This window comes from Gopherus flavomarginatus, chromosome 2, assembly GCF_025201925.1.
Source record: "Gopherus flavomarginatus isolate rGopFla2 chromosome 2, rGopFla2.mat.asm, whole genome shotgun sequence".
Taxonomy (NCBI): Eukaryota; Metazoa; Chordata; order Testudines; family Testudinidae; genus Gopherus; species Gopherus flavomarginatus.
In genome coordinates this window covers 9,816,536-9,840,173 of record NC_066618.1, presented here as the reverse complement: position 1 = coordinate 9,840,173, position 23,638 = coordinate 9,816,536, and the positions used below count along the sequence as shown (strand labels likewise).

Sequence of the window (23,638 nt, the reverse complement as noted above, 5' to 3'; positions counted from 1 at the left end):
TCGAAAGGTCTTTGGCATGCTTGGATGGCAGCTGCTTTGGAAATGGAAAGTATTATTAAACACGTTGGCCAAATTCATCCGTGGTATAACACCGCTAACGCTAACTAAATTGAGATCGGTGGAGTTACCCTGGAAATGCGTTTGGTCCATTGTGTGCCCATTTGACCCATTGTAAAATTCCCAGAGGAGCCAATGGGAGTTGAACTTGCATATCTGAGTGTACAGTTTGGCTCTGTAGGTTAATGGTTTTGTTGATTATTTTAATCCAAGATTAAAGCAGTTGGGAACTGCCTTCTAGTCTCCGAAATGGGCCCTTCCACCCATGTCACAAGTAATGGTGGCCACCAAGAAGTGTCAATGTCATTATCATTGCTGCTGTGCTAATGTGGGGCTCATGTCTCACCTCCCCTTTCACTTGCAAATTACTGCACAAAGCCAACATCAATGGAGTATTCTTCTCATTTCCATCTGGTGACCCTGCTGGAGCACAGGACCTCTGATAACAGCACCGCTCTGTTCAGGTGTTGGACTTTTTGTGGCTTCACAGAAAGTTACACTTTGGTCAAAACCTGCCAAAGATGCCACTTTGGGGACAGATCCTGTGAGGGTGCAAAGCGCCCTCGCTGTCCATTTCAAGGGGAGGGGGATATCTTGTTGGACTGAGTGCTATGTTTGTGAGTGCCACAGTAACTGACTAAGCACCCCATGCCTCTCCCACCATAGTCTCCAATGACCTTTTCCCAGCCAAACTCTTCGAGTCTGTACTCCACCCCCATCCTCCTGGGCCAATGCTTATGTTCTTCCTTAAATCTGGATCAGATAAATTGTAGCTAACAAGATGGGGGGAAAGTTTTACAAGTAACAAATGACATGTGAGTAATTATGACCCTATCCTGCAATCTGTACTCCTGTAGAGTAATGCTTAGACAAGCCATCCTCCTGAAGCCAGTGGGACAACTTGTATGGTAACTACTAGTCAGAGTTGCAGAATCAGGCTTTAGTTATGTGCATGTTGGGTACACCCTTCCTAACATTTCCACATGCAATTACTTACATTTTATCCAACTAATACCCCTCCCTGCACAAAAAACCTGGTGCACTTTGCCCTTTTGTCAGTGATCCAAGCATCTCAACTGGTCTCATTTCATATTGCTGTATGGTCACCAAAACCCATGTGCTGAGGATTACTGCACCCATTTCTACTGAAGTAGCTTTACTCCAACTGCATAAAACTGCTCTGATTTGTTCCACTGTCTTCCTAGATTCCCTATCAATTGAGACAGGGACCCAAGGTCTCTCCAGTTGTATTTGGCCATTCTGGCCACCTATTCTTCTCAGCTCTGTGCAGCTCATATTAACTATGTAGGGTTCCCCTCCCTTCCCCTTCCATTGCTCTCTGCTTGAAATGGCACTATGTTAATGTGCACTGCAGAACTTTTAGTGCACACCAGCAAGTTCTACAGGAGCCAGTTACTGTGCAACACATCGGTACACTTTAGAATTCACACCTTTCTAGCACACATTGCCATATCATGTAGGCAATCCTGAGACACTTCTTTCTTCTCAGATTCAGTTATTGAGAGCGAGGTTCTCAATTTCTCAGTGGCTTTGTGAAGACCCCCTTCATCTTCATCCCTCTTTTACCCTTATTAGTGGTCTGAGCACAGGATTGGGACTTTTCGTCTGCCCACCATTGAATCTCCCTGTGATCTTTGAACAAGAGACACTTAGACTCTTGGCCTCATTTTCTCTAATTATAAAATGAGAATAACCATCCTCAGTCCACATGGACATCGTGAGCATTAATTGGTTACTAGTTCTAAAGTACTTTGATGAAAAGAAGTGCTGAGCATTATCTTTTCCTTTATTCCCATTTTTGGGGCAAGTCTACGCTTAAGAACATAAGTATGGGCCTACTGGATCAGACCAAAGGTCTATCTAGCCCAGTATCCTGGCTGCCGACAGTGGCCAGTGCCAGGTGCCCCAAAGGGAATGAACCTAACAGGTAGTCATCAAGTGATCCATCCCCTGTCGCCCATTCCCAGCTTCTGGCAAACAGAGGCTAAGGACACCATCACTGCCCATCCTGGCGAATAGCCATTGATGGACCTATCCTCCATGAATTTGTCTAGTTCTTTTTTGAAGAACTAGATAATGCTGGATTGACTCAGCTGTGCTGTACCACTTTAAGGAAGATGCTCTACGCTGACAGGAGAGAGCTTTTCCATCGGCTTAGTTAATACAGCTCCCTGAGAGGGAGTAGCTATATGAACGGGAGAAGCTCTCCCACCGACATAGCACTGTCTACACGGTGGGTTAGGACAGCCTAAGTACATCACTTTTGGGGGGTGGATTTTTCACAACCCTGAGCAACACAGTTATACTGTTATAGGTCTGTCACATAGACCAGACCTTTTTGTTTCTTTCACTTTCTGTGGCCTTCAAACCTGTTGCCATCTGAATTGTGTGAAAATAAAGATTCACTGGCCAGTTCATCCCAAACACCCATCTTTAGAAGGGCCGTTTTTAATTGTTGAAAAATAATATACCACAGTACACATATCTCTTTAAAACTATGTTTTGCTGAAATTTCACAGGGTTTCCCCAAAACCACAACTAATTCCAAGCTCATTGGGAACTTGATGAATCTGTACCCTATGTAGAATCCCTGCTTATCTCCCCCGAATGCCTGTATTAATGTTGTTCTTCCACTGACATCAGAGTACAGTGGTTTCCCCAGTATCTCACTGCAGCGTTTCAGATTATCCCAGGAGAGCTGTGAAAACACTGCTAAGAATGGTCATACTCTCTCAGGGATGGTTTTGAGAGCAGTTCATCATGACCAGTGGAGCCATTCAGGCTTAAAATAAAGAACATTGTGTTCTAGGCAAAAGAGCAGATAACCCACAAGCGTGATCGTAATAGTCCTTTCTGACTTTAAAATCTGAGAGTCTGAGCTTTGAGAGGCTTGCTGGCTTGAATTTGTCTGCAGGGCAGCAACTATCATTTGAGTGTCTCATGAACCAATCTGGGATTTTACGGTTTTCATTCCCGGTGGCATACATTTTGCAAGAATTAAAGGAGTTCCCCTAACAGCCAGATGTGCCCATTATTTGAGCGTCCCTAAATGAACATAAAAATGTATGTAATAAAATACATATTTTAGTTGGTGCCTTTATGCTCCAGCGCTGGGCACCTGGGCTTTTGAAACAGTGACAAAGTTGGTTCTCTTTAGCATATACTGTATCTTATCAATATGTCTCTCAGTTGTAAGTAACGTGTTTATTACAATGACTGTAGCTGATTATAAAAAAAAAAGAGGAACAAAATTGTAAATGTGTCCCTCTGTTAATAACTAACCAATTAATTCCATGACGAAAAAAGGAAAAATAGTTGTAAACATTGTCAGAAATGTTCCTGTTTACATTTAAAATTTTATAATTGACATTTCTAATTTCCAACCAAATGTTGACCAGTTAAAGACAACCCATATCACAACACATGAGATGAAATCCTTCATCTCATTAAAGCCAATGGGAGTTTTGTCATTAACGTCAGTTGAGCCAGGGTTTCACCCAGCAGGTAGTTACTGCTGTTTGCTCTGTGAAATCCCTGTCTGTGAAGCTTTGCATCTGAAATATTGGTAGCCTCCCAGATCTGGAGCTTTCGTCAGATTTCTGCATAACAGCCTGTTTGCTCTGATTTGGTTGTTATTTTCCTTTGTTTATTTGCAGGTGTTGGGAGGACATAGGCGAGTCCCGGTACTGGTTGATCATCAGAGCTCCTATTGCAGTTTCTATTTTGGTAAAGTATCAGCAATCTCCACTGGCTGCAAAAGCCCTCATTAGTGAAAGCTCAGCGCCTAGATTGTACATGGATGGGTGTTGTAAATGGCATATGCAGGCAGTCACATGTAAGTGGATAGACAGACGGACTAGAAAACAGTCTTTGCCAAGCATTTATCTGATGTGGGTGAATTATCTTCACAGCATGAGCCAATCTAACTAACTGAGTGAAAGTAACTTTCCTTGGGGGGCAGGTTATCCGGAACTGCCTGCTGAAGGGCTTGTTGTACCTTCCCCTGAAGCAGCTGGTGCTGGCCATTCTCAGAGCCAGGATACTGGATTAGTTGTACCCCAGGTCTGATCCAGTGTGGCATTTCCTGTGTTCTACTGTAACTAATGCGAGAAGAGCAGATGTTTCCTTATTAGAGTCCCATTTGCAAAATCTTTCCACCCTTTAAGAAATAAGTCATGGATTAGAATGCCCAGGACCTGTTCCTATGAGGTGCTGAGCCCTGCCTGAGAGTGACGTCCTTCCCGAAGGAGGTTTGACTTTGGGTAAGTTAGACTTCAGGAACAGCTGAGAACTCTTGGCAAGTCTCATGAGAAGCACTGCACCTTGTAAGGTCCAGCCCTCAGTCCTCAAGCTCCCTTAACACTTCATCCCCCAGCATCTGGGAGGAAAGGGCAAGTGCTCAGATATTACAGTAGTGGGCGGTGGTATAAAGAAACCTCTGACAGCTGGAGGAGCATGTGGGAAAGGAGGTTGAGTTGCCCAACCTGGAAAGTTGGTGGAACCGATCTCCAAGAAAGAGGCACCAATGAGTGTTACAAACACTTTACCTCTGCTTTGGAAAAGAAGGACACAGATATTTAAGAACATATTGATTCACAGTAGCAAATAGATACATCTAAGAGGTGGTGAACTCTACCCACATTAGGTTGACCTAGCTATGTGAAAAATTCTCAGAGATTTAGTCAAGCTGACTTAAGCCCTGATGTAGACACCACTAAATCATAGAATATCAGGGTTGGAAGGGACCTCAGGAGGTCATCTAGTCTATTCCCCTGCTTAAAGGGGGCCCAATCCCCAGACAGATTTTTGCCCCTGACCCCTAAATGCCCCCCTCAAGGATTGAACACACAACCCTGGGTTTAAGCAGACCAATGCTCAAGCCACTGAGTTATCCCTCCCCACCATCAAGTCTTCCCTCAGCCTAGCTACCAATTCTCTGAGAGGTGAATTTACTATCACAATAGAAGAACTTCTTCTGTGGCTATTGTAAGTGTCTACACCACAGCAGCACAGCTGCAGCTGTGTTGCTGTCATGTTTCTAGTGTACACATACCCTAACTTAGTTTCAAAAAAACAATGTTCCAACTTTCTCTTCCAGCATTAGGGTTTCCTCTGCCAGACCCTTCTGTCTCAGACCCTAGTTTCCTTTGCCCCAGAGAGGCTTCATCCCTTGTACTCTGGTTGGGAGCTAATCAGATCCACCTGCTAATATGACTCGTTATTAATTAAACTGCACTTTCGTGCATGGTTCAAGACCCAACCCACCAGAGGAGCCCTGCTTCTCAGTGCAGGGTCCTAGAGTCTGTCCCTTGTTACATGCGGTTAAACAGCTCTATTATCGATACCCATACATGAGTCAGCTTCAGTTGTACACAAGTAATTCCCACATCAGCAGGCAGTACTCCCACACATCTGGCAGCACAGTCAGACCAAGGAATGTTATAAGCAGGTTGTCTGACCCAGCATACCTACCTATTTTTTGGCTCTACCTCACCTGCTTGATTTTTATCAGACCTCCTCATTTTCATCTCTTCCCTGCATTCGCCTCCAACCAATTCTCATTTTCTCTTGAACACATAAATAGTCTTCTCTGGTTGTAGTTTTGTTTCAAATGCGAAATGCAGCCCAGGCTCATCCAAAGGTATTTAAACCTTTCTGATGGAAATGTCTTAAAGGATTTAATTAAAAAAAATCACTTTTCTATGGGTGTTTTGCATCATCCTATAGAATCTAATAGAAAATTATCTCCTTGCTATAGGTTTTTAGAGTCATTTCTCAAGGTTCTTTATCTAGTTCCCACTGAAGTCAATGGGAGTCTGATATCTAGCTCTTTCTGTGGGAGCTAGAGGAGGCAATAGAGCCCCATGATGTTTCTGAAGACACCTGTTGGTTCCATCCCCAGGCAGTGGACCACTTCACGTACCTGGGCAGTACCCTTTCCTGAGCAGTGTCAATCAGTGATGAAGTAAACTGCAGAATTGTTAAAGCCAGCTCTGCATTTGGCCGATTGCACTCCAACATCTGGGAACGTTGAAGGATCAGCCTACCAATGAAGCTGAAGGTCTACCGAGCAGTGGTGCTTCCAACTCTGCTGTATGCCTGCGAGACGTGGACTGTCTGTCGGAGTCATGCACGAAGGCTCAATCACTTCCACATTTCCTGTCTGCGAAAGCTTCTAAAAATCAGATGGCAGGACAAAGTGCCCAATACTGAAGTCCTTACCAGAGCCAGTCTGCCATCAGTTCACACACTGCTGATGAGAGCCCAGACCAGATGGGCCAGACATGTCGTGAGAATGTCAGATGAGCGCATTCCTAAACAGCTCTTCTACGGAGAACTCACCCAGGGAAAGCAATCCCATGGAGGACAAAAGAAGTGGTTCAAGGACACGCTGAAGACCTCTCTGAAGCCCCTCGAGATCAACACCGCCACATGGGAAACCCTCGCACTGAACCGTCCAGCATGGCGTAGCCTCATTCACACAGGCAGTAATACCTCTGAGGCGAGGCGTACTGCTGAGGCTGAAAGAAAGCGTGAGCTGCGCAAGTCCAGAGCTGCCCGCACATCATCGACAGTGCCATCACATGTCTTCCCAACATGTGACAGGACGTTCCACGCCTGAATCGGACTGATCAGTCATCTTCGGATGTACAGAGCCCGGTCATCGAACAAATGAGTTGTTGAGGTCTTCATCGACAGCGATGGACAAACATCATACAATTTCTCCATTTGGGTGTTCATCTGGGTCCATCTGTGAGCAAGGACCTGAAATCAGATGAACTTCAGTTGAATGTAGCTTTCAGTTTGTTCCCCAAACTCCGGGCAAACATATAGGAGGGGAAGGACAGAGAAAGCAACATCAACAAAACAAGATTTAAGCAGCCCAGACCAAACTGAGATCTCTGTCTTGCACAGAAGGTCTCTTTATGGCCAACGTATATCACTCTTTGCATGAAGCAGATCTGTCTGCATCACCTGTCACAGAGCTAATCTCCAGAACAAACATTTTTACTAACCACTTTGTATTTTATTAACCTTACTAAACTGAAATGAAATCCATATCTGACATATGTCAAAATATTTGTCTTTCAGAAAGACCGGTCGATCAGATTTTCTCTTTCCCAGTGTAACCTTTTTTAGGAAGAAATACACCTCGTTCTCCTGAGCTGGGAGGCCTACTCCTTTTGCTGTTGTTCAGTAAAACAAGTCTAAACTTTTTTCTCAGCACAAAACAGACCCTGTCCAGTAATTATGATTTTCTTCTGCCTCAAATAAATCTATTACTAAAGCCCATCCCCTTTGCCCATCTGCCTAAGCACAATCCACTCACATTTAACCTTCCCTGTTCACTCTCTCAGCCACCTGGGCTTGACACAGCCAATGCTGCACAGATGCTTGGGAAGCAGTTCAGCTCTTCCGTTCGCTTATACAACTTGCATGTTACCGGTGCTGATTAGAATCCACCTGCTATGTCTAGGTGCATGTGTGTCTAGGGCAAGTCTCTCTTTTTTTTTCTAGGCTAGTAAACATGATCAGAAACTATGGCGAGCAAAGTGGGATAGCTAAGGTGAGGGTAATTAAGCACTGGCACAGCTTGACCAAGGGCTGTGGTAAATACTCCATCCCTGAGAGTCTTTCAATTAGGAGTCTAAAGGAGAGGTGTGCTGGCTCATCCCCAAGTTGTTGGGCAAGATGTAGGAATCACCTGATGAAGTTCTCTAGCCTGGGCTGTGCAGAAGATCAGACGAGATGATCATAGTGGTTCCTTCTGGCCTTTAATCTGTGACAATATAAAATAAGAATCAATTGAGGGGTCATTAATGGTAAAGGATAAGGAAGGAGATTTTGTGCCCAGACTGGTCTAAATTCACACCAGGGTTTCAAGTCTTCTCTAGTGTATATCATCTTCTGCTTATGAGTTGTGCCAAACAGCAGCATGGTTCAGAGGTTAGAGCACAGCTGTGGGAATTGGGGAGACCCGAGTTTTAGTCTTGCCAGCTGCTGTGTGACTTTGGGCAAGTCCCCTTTCTCCTCCCCGCTCCGTGCCTCAATTCCAGCTATAAAATGAGGATAATAGTACCTAGCTTCCTTTACAGAGCACTTTCAGATCATCAGATGCAAAGCAGAGCTGGGGATAATAAAAATAGCTCAGGGATACCCATGGTTTTATGCTTTGGCCTAGTCTGGAAGCAGAGGTAATGCGCCAGTGTTACCAGTGATGTTAATTCCCTGCTGCCCTAGCTTGCCGGTGTGTGTGTGTGTGTGTGTGTGTGTGTGTAGAAGGCATGGCTGGTGAGGCAGATTAGGAACCTGTTTACAGTTCTTTCTGACACCGTTCCATGTATGTTTTTCGGCACACGGCCCCAATCCCAGTCTGTGACGTGCCCGGCAGCGAGCCCCGTATCGCCGTCTACTGCGGGCCGTGACCTCCGCTGCTCAACTAACCGAAAAGCTCTAATCCTGCCCCATCGCCAGCCCCCCCGCGCAGCAGGACGTCGTACAGAGCTGTGCTCTATGGGTTTGACATCATCATACTTGAGATATATGACACAAAGTCCCAAGCAGGCTGATGTCAGGCCCAAGATGGCTGCCATTCTGTCTCGGTTTACCATATGCTCACAGAGTGGGGTTTTCTGCCTGTGGCTTTTTAACAACGGCTCGTTCCATGAACAGATCATTGAGGCAAAAGGAATACCCTCTAACAACTAGCTCTTTGTCGCTGCAGAAAGGGATTGTGGGAGTTTAACCCCCTTTTCTCTCTCTCTCTCTTCTTTCTCTCCTCCCCATTAGGTGAACTTCATCCTCTTCGTTTGTATTATCCGGATCCTATTCCAAAAGCTGCATTCGCCAGATGTCGGGCGCAATGAAACCAGCCAGTACTCGTAAGTCCTAGACTCTGTTTTCACCTGAACCATGCAGTTTTGGTGAGACCTGTCAGGCCAGGCTGTTTGCTTACCCAGAACCATCCTCTCTGTCTTCATTTGATTGATCCCACTCAGAAATGTTTTGAGTCGATCAAAGGTGTCTGAGATTAGGGGGTTGGGAGATATGCTAAAATAATCAAGTATCTTGCTTTCAAACTGTTTTTAGATGGGCCAGGAGCCTTGCTCCTAGGAATAGCAATGAACAGGTGAGCTCCATGATGACACTTCTTTGTAAGACAAACAGGTGCTTGGTTTGTACATTCACCATTTACTGGGTTCAGTTGTCAAAGGTGACTAAAAGTTTCCTGAGGCTCAGGAAGAATGGGCCAAACCTTCACAGCTCCACTGAAGTCTCTTTGCATTCAGCGGAGCTGCACCATTTTACATCAGCGGAGAACTTGGCCCAGTAATTTCACATCCAGGGTAACTAGATCTAGCCACGTTCTTGGAATCCTCATCCATCGTGAAGTCTTTGGGGTTCAGCCAGATCCCAAGCTCAGTATGTGCTGCCCAGCAGGGGCCTGCTTCGCCAGTACCTGCTTAATCAGGCTTTTGGTGAAGACTCTGGGGGGAACTCATCTGGTCCTCGGTATTGTCTCCAGAACCATAGTCTTATCTGGCAGCTCTGTGTCGCAAGGCACTGCAGCCATGAAAGTGATACAGAAAAAAACAGAGTGAGGAATAGAGAGGTGACCGCAGACCTTAGTGGACACAGTTGTCTGGAATCCTGTACAGACGGGGGTAGGTTATTTTCATGGTTTAGTGAAAAATCAAATGGATTTAATGTCAGTCATTTGTCCAGAAAGAAAGCCTGGGGGAAGGGAAGTGATGTGGGATAATTGATAGGAAAGTTCAACTTGTTCATATATCTGAAGAAGTGGGTATTCACCCACGAAAGCTCATGCTCCAAAACGACTGTTAGTCTATAAGGTGCCACAGGATTCTTTGCTGCTTTTACAGATCCAGACTAACACGGCTACCCCTCTGAAACTTGTTCTGTGTTCCCCATAGGCAGATGCAGAATGGCTTCTGTACCCCAGCAGGTTCCAGACCAGGGAAGGGCAAACTACGGCCCACGAGTCGAATCCGGCCCATCAGGGCTTTCAAGCTGGCCCATGAGATTGCCAGTCCCATGGCACAGCGGGGCTAAGGCAGGTTCTCTGCCTGCCCTGGCCCCGCGCCACTCCCGGAAGCGGCTGGCACCACGGTCCACTCCTGCTCCAGACTCTGCTGTGTTACAGCATGTTCTGGCTCCTCCCCAAAAGGCGGAGCAACAGGAGAAGCCCTGGATTCCACTTCTGCACTAACAGCATGTGACTGACTTCAGTGGAGTGACTTCTGATATACACCAGTGTCTGTGAGAGCAAAGTCAGTCTCACTGGGCAAGATTCTGGTCTCAGTTCGATCAATGTAAAGCTGGAGTAAGTCTATACAGCTCCACGGAGTCACTCCAGCTTAAAGTTATATAACTAGGGTCCAACCAAATTCATGGTCCATTTTGGCCAATTTCATGGTCGTAGGATTTTTAAAATTGTCAGTGTCATGATTTCAGCTATTTAAACCTGAAATTTCACGGTGTTGTAATTGGAGGGGTCCTGACCCTAAAAGGAGTTGGGGGATCACAAGGTTATTGTGGGGAGGTTGCAGTACTGCTGCCCTTACTTCTGTGATGTGCTGCCTTCAGAGCTGGGCAGCTGGAGAGCTGCAGCTGCCAGCCAGGAGCGCAGCTCTGAAAGCAGAGCCACTGCCAGCAGCAGTGTAGAAGTAAGGATGACATGGTCTGGTATTGCCACCCTCACTTCTGCATTGCTGCTTCTGGCGGGGTGCTGCCTTCAAAGCTGGGCGCCTGCCCAACAGCCACCACTCTCCAGCCACCCAGCTCTGAAGGCAGTGCGGAAGTAAGGGTGGCAATACCGCAATACCCCCTAAAATAACCTTGTGACCGCCCCTGCAACTCCCTTTTGGGTCAGGACCCACGATTTCAGAAACACTGGTCTCCCCCCGTGAAATCTGGTCTTTTGTGTGCTTTTAGCCTATACTATACAGATTTCACGGGAGGAGACCAGATTTCACGGTGCGTGACGCATTTTTCATGGCCGTGAATTTGGTAGGTCCCTGTGTAGAACCAAGATCAGACACCGACCCATTTTTGCATCTTGCTGCTGTCCTGAGTCAGCATTTGGAACAATCTAGATCTTTAGGGAGGGATTCCTAGAACGATTTGTTAGAAAGGATTTCCAGTGGGTCATTTAGTTCATCCCCCTGTATGATGAAAGGACTAATTTCAGCATCCTTACTCTGCCCTGAAATTTGGGTGTCTCTCAGAACCTTGAAAATCTCTTGTGATGGTGATTCCACTTTCTCCACTTGAACTGTTCTTAGACACATAAAGGAAATGCCATTTGATCTTCCTATTTCCCTGCTGCAGCTCGCTAAAGCCTGTTCATTCTTGTTCTGTTTTCCCTGACCAGCGTGTGTTATTGGTCCCTAATTTTTCTATTACATCCCTTTATGTATCTGTAGTCAGATGTCGTGTCTCCCCCTCCGATTACGACATCCCTGTTGATGTGCTGAGATTAAATCAGCATATTGAAATATGTTCTAGAATGAACAGTGTTGTCCTGGGGCCAGATTCTCGCCTTCATTGGGTAACTGGCTTCCATTAATCTCAGTGGAAGTTCTGTGTGTGTACAAAGGGAAGGATTAGGTCCTACTGATCTAGGAGGTGGACTTGGTCTTTTTAAAAATGTTCCCAGTGAATTAATGCTGGAAAAAGCTAGCAAGAATTCCTTGCTGTACCCGCAGACAAAAATATGGCACAAGAGGAAATAAGACAAGCTTCCCCACACTGCACCACAAATGTGCCCCTCTTGGGCAAGCATAGCCTTCCCCATATATACCACCCCTCTCCCTACACTTCCTTCTGCAAAAGCTCCACTAGCCCAAGCAGACTCAAACAGGGAGAAGAGCCCAGGAGTCCCTGGTGACCCAGAGGCATCTTGCTGTTGCCAATCTCTGTGACATGGAAGGGGATCACACACTAGGGTGATGAGTGGCTGTGCAGAACCCTGAGCTGGCTGGATAGACAGACCCCTGGTTAAACAAGGGGAGTTGAGCCTCAACGCTCGTTCAGTCCTTGCTTTTTCTGCTGCCAACAAGTACTACGTGCTTTGTTAGATGTTGACTCGTGTGGTGGGAAATAGACTGAGATTCTCAGGGCTGGAATTTTCAAAGGAGCCCAAGAGATTTAAGTGCCAAGATCCCATCAAACTGAACACCTAATTCCCTTAGATGCCTTTGAAAATCCCAGACTCACGGCACAGAGACCACTGTAGCAGTTTGCGGCTGGGCCCTCTTGGCTCCTGCCTCTGCTAGGCTGAGTAAGTCACTTGGAGCCCCTGGGGTTCAATAACTACTGGTGCTTTTTATTGACAGGGTTGTGCTCCCACCACCTTCGCACCGTGCAGCTTACACAGTGCCGGGTTCCTTGTGTTTGAACCCAGGAGGGAAGGGCTTTCTCCCTGCCTACACTCCCTCGCTCTCCTCCCTCCCATCTCCCTGGCTTCCTTCTTCCCAGCCTCTTACATAGCCCTAGTCTAATTGGGCTGGCAGCTGGCTCTCATTCCCCAATTAGGGCAGACCTTTTCCAGCCAGCTCCGCTTTATTCACCTAACTGGGTTGGGTGGGGCAGGGGGTCTGATTTTGCAGTCGTTCTACTCAGCACCCTGTCACAGCCACCAAACATCCATCATATGGTAACAACTCTCAGGGTCTGTCTATGCTACCCACTGAATCGCTCTCCCGTCGGCTCCAGTACTCCACCAGAACGAGAAGCGCAAGCGGGGTCGACGAGAGAGCGTCAGCTGTTGATTTACTGCAGTGAACACACTGTGGTAAGTAGATCCAAGTATGTCGATTTCAGCTACACTATTCACGTAGCTGATGTTGTGTACCTTAGACTGACCCCGTGTGGTAGTGTAGACAAGCTCTCAGTCACTGCTGATGTAGACTGGATTTGAACCAGCAATCTAACAGTATAAACCTTGTGTTGTTCAGCCCATTCCTAATCCAACAAACTCTCCACTGCCCCAGGGCAGAATTCCACCCTGGGCTACCAAGTGCATAGGGGAAACTCCCTCTGCTACACCCCTGAAAGTGTGCAGCAAACTTGGGGCACCTCTCTGCAGGCAATAGCAGGGAGCAGTCCCTACACTCAGGCATGCAAAAACTGTGGTCGTGCTTGGCTGCTGCATGCAACCTTCGGCCCACTCCCACCTCAGACACCCCCAAAGCAGCTGGGCACAGAATGGCCCTTTGTGCTGCAAAGTAGAACTGCAAGAATAATCCTACCTTGCATTCTTCCTGGGTTTCAGCACTTCTGTGCTATTCTGTGCAGGGACTTATGCTCTGCCCATCACTTTTTGGTATCTGGGAACCTATCAGAAGTACAAAAGTTCATGTCTTGCATTTGTTGAGCACGCAGGAATGATTTTGCTTCCTACCTAAAATGTTCTTGCACTGAATTACACACTCTTTCAAATTCCATGCTCAATCAGTGTCCTTTTGACCAGTCTGGGTTGGTATAAGTGGATGTCACTCCCAGCCAAGTCACTGGATTTGTGCCTGCTTACACCATACCGAATTTGGCCCTTGGGACCAAATGTGACCCTCAGTTACATTGGTGCAACCTGACTGACACCAGTGGAGTTGCATGAGTGCAACTGACGGCAGGATTTGGCCCTCAGTATCCAGAAGGCTCCTGCCAACTGCAGAGGTGTGGTCTGGATGACCCAAGGGATCTGTTGTTCATCATACCTGTGAATTCTTCCAGCCAAAGCTGAGATAAGAATTTGTTTTAATCTAACAGAATCTGAGATCTAACCGCCCCCCTTGCTCCTCCCAGCCCAACACTGTTTATTGAAGAAATAATCTGTTGACACATTGACAGTATCTTTCAATGCTTGCCGGTTCCATCTGAGTCCAAGTCTCCAAGCCCCGGTGTGCGGTTGATTCATTCATTAATGCTGCCACCATGGAGCTGTGCTTTAATTTATTGTAAAACGTGAAGGAACTCTTCATGAAAAAGCCTTTTGAAATTACAGACAATCAAGCAGCCTGGGGACAACAATATTTCAGGCAAGACAGAGGATAAAACCCCATATTTTCTGTAACAAGAATTTTGCGCTTAATTAATTCCATAAACATTCTATTCTACGTAGGTTCTTATACCACCTCCATTCATGCATTAAGCAATATAACTAACATCTGGCGTGTGAGGGTTGGTTTTTTTTCTCCTCCTCTCCCAAGGGTGAGGGAACTGTGTCTGCAGCGTTTTGTGTTGGTAGGGCTGGGTCGGGGGGGGGGGTTAATGTACACACTGCTATGTCTGTGCTAGACAAGGCGGGTGGAAGAAGAGCTCCTTGCACTTGAAGTGGAAGGCAGTGAAGTTTGTGATGGTCATTAGTTCCTTGGGGAGTTCATTCCACAGGCTGGGACCAGCCCCTGAGAAAACTCTGTCTCCCACAGCCATGTTTTACCCTGATGGTAGGATGTGCCATCCTGCCAAAAGAGTCAGCCACTATCTTTATCGATGGGGCGTTAATCAGTCTTTTAGATCTCCCGGATCTAGGCCATTTAGTGCCTTGAAGAGAAGGACTGAGACCTAGAGCTTGACTCATTATTTTATGGGAAGCCAGCATAGGGAGCAGAGGACAGGTCTGGTGGCTGCCGTTAGCACATCTTCCTGAGCAGATTTGCGGCTGTGTTCTGTATTGTTGGAGTTTCTCAAGAGTGGATGGCCTCATACCCAAGTAACGCCCATTGCTATAGTCCAGCCAGAAGGCGACCAGTGTGTGTGTAACCAAGGCCACGTCGTCATGGAGATGGTAGAAAGTGTCATTCATGGTGACTTCGATTAACATCCGTGGAGTTACACCCGTTTGAGCTTTATGGCACAAGGAGGTAGGGGGCAAAGGCGGTATTGCTCTGTCTCATGGCAGCTGCATCAGGGTGATATGTTCACAGCACCTGCCTTGTTCAGCAGATGACTTGCTGCCTTTTGTAGCTGCAGCTTTTTCAGATGTAACAAGTCGCAGTCGCCAGATCTGGAAATCATGATTGTATGGACCACGATGACAAGGACAGTGTGTCACAGGCAGGGGACACAGTCTTCTGGCCAGTGGTAGATGATAGGGGCGAGGGATAGCTCAGTGGTTTGAACATTGGCCTGCTAAACCCAGGTGTGTGAGTTCAATCCTTGAGGGGGCCACTTATGGATCTAGGGCAAAATCAGTACTTGGCCCTGCTAGTGAAGGCAGGGGGCTGGACTCAATGACCTTTCAGGGTCCCTTCCAGTTCTCCGAGATAGGTATATCTCCAATTATTTATATGTTTTGCTGCTGTTGCATTTGGCCACTCTATGGCAGCAAAGAATCCAAAATGACCCAGGTTGGGACTCAACTTACTCTGCGGGCAGCCGCCCTGGTGGTGGAGGATGCTATAGCAGAGGCAAGCTTTCCGAATGCCTCCCTGTTCCTGCAGGCATCAGTCTAGACTGGGATCAGTTCTAGCCAGCTGCTTTACACCCAGGTGCTGACTTCAGCTTGGCATTAGGGGCCTGACAGAAGCCCATCAAAGCTGGGAATCTGGCCATTGAATCTGGCGATTGAATAGGCTTTGGACCATGTCCTGTGAAAGCTGGGGAATTCTTCTGGGAGGCAGCATTTGACCCAATGGAGATGTAGAGATGGATGTCATCTGTGTACTGCTGTCATGTCGGCCCTCTCCGCCCTACCAGCAGCTTCTACGGGTGATGACTAGAAGGAGATGAGGAGGAAGACCATGTCTTATGAGACTGTGCATGTGAGGGCCTTGGCAAGGGAGGAACAGCTGCCCCCATAACACCCTAATGGCCTTGGCCGGAGGGGACAGACCTGAGCCATTTCAGGGCATTTCCCTTCCCCACGTTAGCCTCAGTGAGGTGGGACTGGAGTCCTTGGAGATCGATAGTGTCAAATGTCCCTTGAAGTTTTGCATTTCATTTTATTTCAGTCAGTTGAATCTGATTTCCGTCTGTAATTAGATATTAGAAATGATCTGCCATTCCTAATTAGAGCCCTGACTATCCTCTTTGGGGCCATTAGGCTCTAACGCTGCTCCTCCTCCTGCTTTGGAACACGTGGGCTGCTCCCGCCGCTCTGTACGCTATCATCGCTCTCAGCTAAATGTCCAATTTCTCCTCTAGAACCCCGACTGTTCTGCAATCCCAAGCAAAGGCAGTCGTGGGCTCTGTTTGGCTTGTGGAGATGAAAAACAGTCTCTGGCGGAAGTGGAGGAAATACCTCCCCTCGAGTTGATGGGCATAAAAATGTCACACGCTAGAGCATCTGCACCTGAAGCAACCAGCCGTGGATGAGCCTCGGGCAGAGGGGAGCTACAGCGGCTTTGTTGCCAAGACTCAGCTGCCAGCACATGTGCCGCAACGGTTGCTGTTAATAAGGGGGGAAATTACATCTCTGAAAAACACTGTAGCCATCACCACGGGCCACATCTTCAGCTAAGGTGAAGCGGTGTAGCTGGATGGACATCCCTGGAGACCTGCTGTTGTACACCTGTGGAGATGTGGCTCCAAATCTCTGAAGCACTAAGGCCCAGATCCTCAAAGGTATTTAGGCTCCTAACTTCCACTGATTTTTTTCAGTGAACATCAGGAGCCTAAATACCTGTGAGGGTCTGGGTTTAATTCCCCCTCTTCTATTACTACCCACTGCTTATGCTTTCAGAGCTTTAAAATTCCACGTCTGGCACAAAGTGAATTCCCTTGCATCACACTCAGGGGCAGCTCCAGGCACCGGTGCAGCAAACGCGTGCCTGGGGTGGCAAGCTGGGGGGGGGGGTGGCAGTCAAGCAGCCTTCGGCGGCGTTTCTGCGGGAGGTCCGCCAGTCCCGCGGCTTCGGTGGCAATTTGGCGGCAGGTACGCCGAAGGCGTGGGACCAGCAGAGCACCTGCAGAGCCGCCGCTGAATCCACGTGACCGGCGGACCTCCCGCAGAAATGCTGCCACAGGCTGCCTGACTGCCATGCTTGGGGTGGCAAAAAACATAGAGCCTCCCCTGATCACACTGACCCGCCCTCCCTGCAATGCAGGTGGGTCATTAGGGCTGCAGGCGCATCGGCAGCCGAATTTCCTGCCTTCTCATGCCCGTCGTCGTTGCGCCCTTTTCCTTTACAGCTCATGTTTTTCTTTCCGACAGGAGACTGGCTAAGTCCACCCTGCTGCTGATCCCGCTCTTCGGCGTCCACTACATCGTGTTCGCCTTCTTCCCCGACAACTTCAAAATCGAGATAAAGCTCGTCTTCGAGCTTGTGCTCGGCTCCTTCCAGGTGCGTCACCCCTTTGGCCTGGGCCAAGGCCACCAAAAATCAGGGCGAGTCTTTCAGAACTGCGGTGCTTTGTAGGAACGACTGTGGGAATAAGGAAACATGTGAAGGTGGTTTCACTAGCACATGCCCAATCCTGCTCCCACGGGAGTCTGTAGGGTGCTTGTCATTGACTTCAGTAAAGGCATGGGTGGGTTACTGTTGTGCATTCTCATATTGCCTTTCACCTCCTGGCACCTCAATACGTTTTGCCAACAGTCAGCTAAATCCTACGGTCTGTACTCAGATGCCACACAGACAGCATTCTGTTAACTGCAATGGGAGGCAGGATTTCTATTGACTGCAATGGGGCTTGTTGCATGAGTTAATCCAGACTGAGACCCGGGGGTGGCAGTGTGACCTAGTGGATAAGACACCGAACTAGGACTCAGGAGACCTGTGCTCCTGTCACTGTTCTTCTGCAGGATGACTTTGGGCACATCACTTCCCTCCCTGTGCCTCAGTCTCCCCAGCTGTAAAATGGGGATAATGATACAGCCTTCCTTTGAGGTATGATGCTGCTTTGATAAAAAATGCTAGGGGTTATTTCAAGCATTAGATACATACATACACACACTTCACTTCAATCAATGTTCCGCTCTTAACGCAGGCCCCGGTTCTGCACAATGATTAGCGCTCATTGATGGACCGCCTCCTGTTGTACAATCAGTTTCAGTCAGTCTGCTGTCTTGAGAACTGAGTATGTGTTTTATCACGTACTGTACCACTTACATGCTTTGGTCGGCAGTGAAATAGCTAGCAATGCTGACATTTAAATCCTCATTTGGCAGCTGAATTAGTACCTTGCAGAGATGGACGGGGCAGTTCAGAGCTATCATTTCAGGCTGCCTGCAGACTCAGGCAGACATCACTGAACTGGTTTGCCCTCTGTTCACATTTTCAGTGTTATCTCCACAATTGTGAGAGCCAGAGATGGACTTTTTTCTTTTTTCTTTTTTAAAGAAAGCCGAGATTCTGAAGAATAAGATGACATCGTAAAAAAAAGTCCCAAGGTCACCATCTAGGCATGACACAGCCCAATTCAAATCCTGCACTTTAATAAGGGAGCTAAAATCAAGCAGCCTCTATCTGTACCGGGGGGACTGTTCGAAGTTTCCTGGCTATGGTCCCTGTGTCCAAGGCTGTGGTTGCAGCTGTGTGTTCTGACTAGTTAAATGTAGCCTTTCTGATGGTGAGGTTCTAAGTGCATGTTCTCTCTTTCTCCTCCCAGGGCTTTGTGGGGGCCGTTCTATACTGTTTCCTCAATGGGGAGGTAAGATCCACAGTATTGCTTGGGCAGTACTTGTCACTAGGATGAAGTGAGTGATGGAGAAGTTCCATTCCTTACATAAGCCCATTGGGGCCACCATGGTCATCAGATACTGGCTTTGCATGTGAATTATAGTACTCACGGTGCTGAGGGGGGCACTGTACAGTGCCGAGTCCCTCTTATATTCTCAGAACAGGCAGCAAGCGGAGGGTTCCCCCCCTGCCAGTGTGCCTCAGTCCTGACGTGGAGTGACCACTCTTGGTGGTGAAGGTGCAGCCAGTCTCCAGCCCACTCATTCTTTGGCCTCTTTGCTGAGCCTGGCCCTGATCCTGTTGAAGCCATGCAGGCTTTTGCCCTTGACTTCAGAACAGCAGGATCAGAACGAGTGCAGCATGCAGGCTGGTGAGTGCAGTGAGTTTTGTACCATGGAGCGTGTGTCCATTGGAAACTGGACTGAAACCCACCAAATTCACAAAAGCCACTGAGCAGATGTGAGCCGGGGAGAACGTTTAGTCCCCTACTAACTCGCGCAGCATTCACACCAATAAAATGAGCAGTGAAGAGATGGGGGCAGCTGTGTAATACAGCTTTGGGTTTGTATCCCAGCCTCCCCATAAGCTCAGGGATGCTCAGAATCAGATCTGCTCCATCTCCAAGGCAGCCTTTGGATCCTCCCCGTCTAGTCTGTGCTATGATTTCTGACCTGGGTGTGCTGAAAGCACCCTATAATTCATCCCATAGCCTACAACCTCGCGCCATAGAGTTAAGCGGCTGTGCAGTAACTTTTTGTGCATGGTAGCCCGTGTTTGTTGATGGTTCGAATCCTGCTGCCTGGCTCAGGAAGACCAATGCCCTCTGTGCACCAAACAGTGCCACAGCTCCGCAAAACATATCTTTGGTGCAAGGAGCTTGTGAAAGAAAGAAGTTTCCTAATTACCCTCATAAAGGGAAAAAAATGTGTCAACAGTCGAGGTCATTATAACTCCTTCATTGTATCAGCCAGCTGGCTCAAAGACTGCTACATCCCTAACTGGTGCATCTCTTCACTGCCTGTCACTTAGCTATAAAGTTCTTACCTGCTGATATCAATTCAGTGGCCTTTGAGAATTGGTCTCTGCTGGCCTTAAAATAGAGAGTGATTCTCCATGTCCAACTCAACACCCATTTCCATCTCCAAGGGACCATCCTTGACTTCTCAGGGAAGGGGGATGGCTTGTTCCCAGTTCCACCGTGGCGTTGGAGCCAGAGCCAGTTAGCAGCTTCTAGTAGGAATTTAATTAAGCCAGCTCGCTGGTAAAACCAAACCGGACCAACAGAAAGAAGCTCCATCCACTAACGTGCTTCTCCGTCCCCACCTAGGTCCAAGCTGAGCTGAAGCGGAAGTGGCGCAGGTGGCACCTGGAGAGGTTCCTGGGCTCTGACATGAAATATCACCACCCGTCCGTCGGAAGCAACGGTACCAACTTCAGCACTCAGATCTCCATGCTCACCAAGTGCTCGCCTAAGACTCGCAGGTGCTCCAGCTCCCAAGCAGACTTCTCTCTGGTCTGAGAGGGAAAAACGCCCCAGCACGGAACACTTGAGAGAAACCATCCAGGAATTTATTTAAAGCTGAAGAGTTGTTTTTAAACAAGACGATCCCCGTGAGTCAAACAAAGGGCATGAAACTGGAAAAGCCACTGACGTCCTGAAGGAGAAGAGACAAGTCAGGACACAGAGATCTATTTCCCTTCTTTCCAGATCTTTAACTACAGGCTTGTCCCTGGGCAATGGAGAAACTCACAAACTGACTATTAAACTTGTGCACAACTCCAGCTTGCCTGGGGAGGGCCTAGGAGGTTCTGAAAGGCTCATGAATAGGGGGCGTGGGATAATTAATGGCTTCACCTGAACCAGCTTTTCGGAAACAGGTAGAAACAATGCACTTTTTCAAATGAGCCAATGAGAAAAAAACATGCTTTTAATGTGCCAAGAGTCTGATCGGTAAGGGACAGCAGTGAGATGAGGAAGGACCTACAACCAGGGGACAGATTGTAGTAGGGTGCAGCATTGTGCGCATCCAGACGCGTTTCACATTGCTACAAATAAGCTGAAAGACCAGAAAGTCATCTCATCAGCTCCGGAACCAGAGTGGAATCTGCAGCTCGCTAACAGTCTGTATTGCCCTCGTTAATAAAAGCTTTGAGTACCTCCACTGTGGACGACGCCTCCAAAATGTAGCTTGCTGAGGAGCTAAAATGTAAATGCCCTCTTCTGCACTATACTCGTTATGTTTTTTTTAAAACAGGATATAATAGACTTGCATGGCTAATGTATATAAACAAGGTACAGATGTCAATTCAGTTGCATTGCTGTGTTTTTCACAAAAGAAACCCTCTCTGATTAAGCTTGCGATAAGTCTTGGCATATTTTTACAGCAGGAATCTGGGGATTTGTGGGGAGGATATTGGTTTATAATAAGTTTGTACCTGAATAATGCACACTGCGGGGAAGGGGAGACTTAGCACTCACGTAGTGCTTGATTGAATCAGACCCTCCATCAGGAGCCACTAACCAGAGTGAAGAATTAACTTAATAGCAGTAGGCAGAATTGGCTTTGGCAAAACAAGCTTAGTTCCACAAGTAACTGGTGCTGCAGGAGTTTGAAATAGGAAAAAGGGAGCAGTGGGGCTATGAAATTGATCCCTACTTCAATTATTCCAAACAGCTTTTATCCTCCGATGAAAGTATCGCAATGAAAATCATTAGATCTTCAATAAGGGTGATACCATACCTTCTGTCTGCTTTCCAACAACCTTAACATGTACATATCCCGGCATGAGCCCCATTTGAAGTGTGTACATAGCTCCCATTAACACCAGTGGGCATTTTCTTTTTCTTTACATTTGTGGGGTGAATTTAATGCTGCTCCAGAGTGCCAGATCGACAGCTGTGGAGACGTGAAGTCCTCTACTTAGACTCATAGAACCATAGGATTAGAAGGAACCAAAAGGGTCAGCTAGTCTAAACCTCAGCCAAGATGCAGGATTTGTTGTGTGTCATCTATCCAAGACGGATCTCTGCCTCTTCTTGAAAACCTTGAGTGAAGGAGCTACCACGATTTCCCTAGATGTCTGTTCCACTGTCCTACTGTTCTTACAGTTAGGATTTTTTTTTCCTTGAGATTTAATCTAAATCTGTTGTGCTGTAGTTTGAACCTATTGCCTCTTGTCCTGCCCTCTGTCTCAAGAGAGAACAATTCTTCTCCATCTTAGCTCCCCTCTCAGAGCAACAACAGCAAGGACAGTGCCAGCTTCCTCCCACTTATTCTTTTGTATGGCTGGTGGAGAGCAGCAACTACAATCTCACCTTAAGTTGATCAAGCCAAATGGCTACTTCAAGAGTAGCCGAATTTATTGCAGTGATGCCATCTTCATATTTATAAATTGGGCAGTAGGTGCCGATATGTTTGACAACCTGTCATGGGGAACACATTTGCATGGTGCAGAGTCCTTGATTTTCCATGTGAGCATTAGATGTCCGCATCTCCCATGATTGGTTCAGAGTGGACCAAGATGACTGCGGAAGGTTGAACCCAGGAACCTTCTGCATGGGATCCGGCACAAGATGCTTCCTCTTTCGCGCTACTCACCCCAACCATCCCCGCACAAAGAAACACTTGCTGTAAAACTAAAGCGCTATGGTAATCACTGTTGTAAGATGTATCATTCCAATCTCAGGGCTGGTCTACACTACAAGGAGAGATCAACCTAAGTTACGCAACTTCAGCTATGTGAATAACATAGCTGAAGTTGATGTATTTAGACGTCCTTAGATCTACTTACCACGGTGTCTTCACTGCGGTGTGTCAACAGGAGATGCTCTCCCCCAGATTCCCCTTGTGCTTCTTGTTGAGGTGGAGTACCAGAGTCGACACTAGAGCAATTGGCAGTCGGCAGTCGATTTATTGTGTCTATACTAGACACAATAAATAGACCCCTGCTGGATCGATCTCTGCCCATTGATCCGGCTGGTAGTGTAGACAAGCCCTCACTTACCTTGTTTTTACACTGGTGAAACATGATTGACTGGAATAGAGTTACTCCTGATTTTACATCAACGTCAGTGAGATGAGAATCAGATCCTATTGTATAGCTTACAATAGCAATAATGTCATTTGGGGGGTTAATTCAGCATGCTGCAGAATTTTTTTTAAAGGGACCCTCCTGCCCACTTGGAGTAATAAGAATGATGCATGCACATGAAGGGGAAGATATAATAGTCCTTCAATGTTTTGCTTATCATGAGGGTGAGAAAAAGAGAGCTCCAGCTGTGCATTAAAAAATTGCTTCTGTTCATGCATAGGATGCTGCATCACTGGGCTTTGTTATTAAAGGGGAATGCCACCTTTAAGCTTTGTCTGGAAGCTGTTGCAATTCTGTGCCAGGCAATCACCCCGTTTCCAAGAGTAGACCTGAAAATCATAGTCCTTGCGCCAGTTTCTGACTCCAGTTTGGTGGGTGGCACCATGCTGGGAGAAATTAATCCTGGAATGGTGCCAGCTTATGCCTGTGCTGGGCTTGGTCCGTGGACGTTTCCAGGGGAGTAACTGTGGGCACCACTTAGTCATTTACATGGAATTTCCCCGACATCTGTGTTCCCCTAGTGTTCAGATCTGAGAGGGAGAAAAATACCAGGAGGGGAAAGTCAGCTTTTTATGCTTGTTCATTCACAGAGAACAGAAAAAGGAGGCGGGTGGGGGTGGGGGACAGGGACAGGAATTTAAACAAAACCCATGTTTGTGTAAAGTCCTGTGGCTGGGGTCCATGCGCCAGACCTCTTGGGCCAGATCCTCAGCTGCTGCGAATTGGCATCGCTCCTTTGAAATCAATGGAGCTCTTGGATCAATGACTACACCAGTTTATACGAGCGAGGAGTAGGTTACCCCAGCTGAGGAGCTGATCGCAGA

General features: G+C 47.3%; 1 protein-coding gene across 1 annotated transcript in view; it reads left to right on the top strand.

Annotated features, from left to right (window-relative positions):
* The window catches only part of VIPR1 (vasoactive intestinal peptide receptor 1), a 178,998-nt gene extending 155,618 nt beyond the window's left edge, over positions 1 to 23,380 (top strand). The window contains exons 9-13 of the mRNA XM_050942699.1: positions 3,735 to 3,804; positions 8,869 to 8,960; positions 17,255 to 17,384; positions 18,652 to 18,693; positions 20,050 to 23,380. Coding sequence (XP_050798656.1) covers positions 3,735 to 3,804; positions 8,869 to 8,960; positions 17,255 to 17,384; positions 18,652 to 18,693; positions 20,050 to 20,241 — 526 coding nt within the window. The 3' untranslated portion in view covers positions 20,242 to 23,380. The remainder of the gene's footprint in view (positions 1 to 3,734; positions 3,805 to 8,868; positions 8,961 to 17,254; positions 17,385 to 18,651; positions 18,694 to 20,049) is intronic.
* Positions 23,381 to 23,638: the final 258 nt, after the last annotated feature.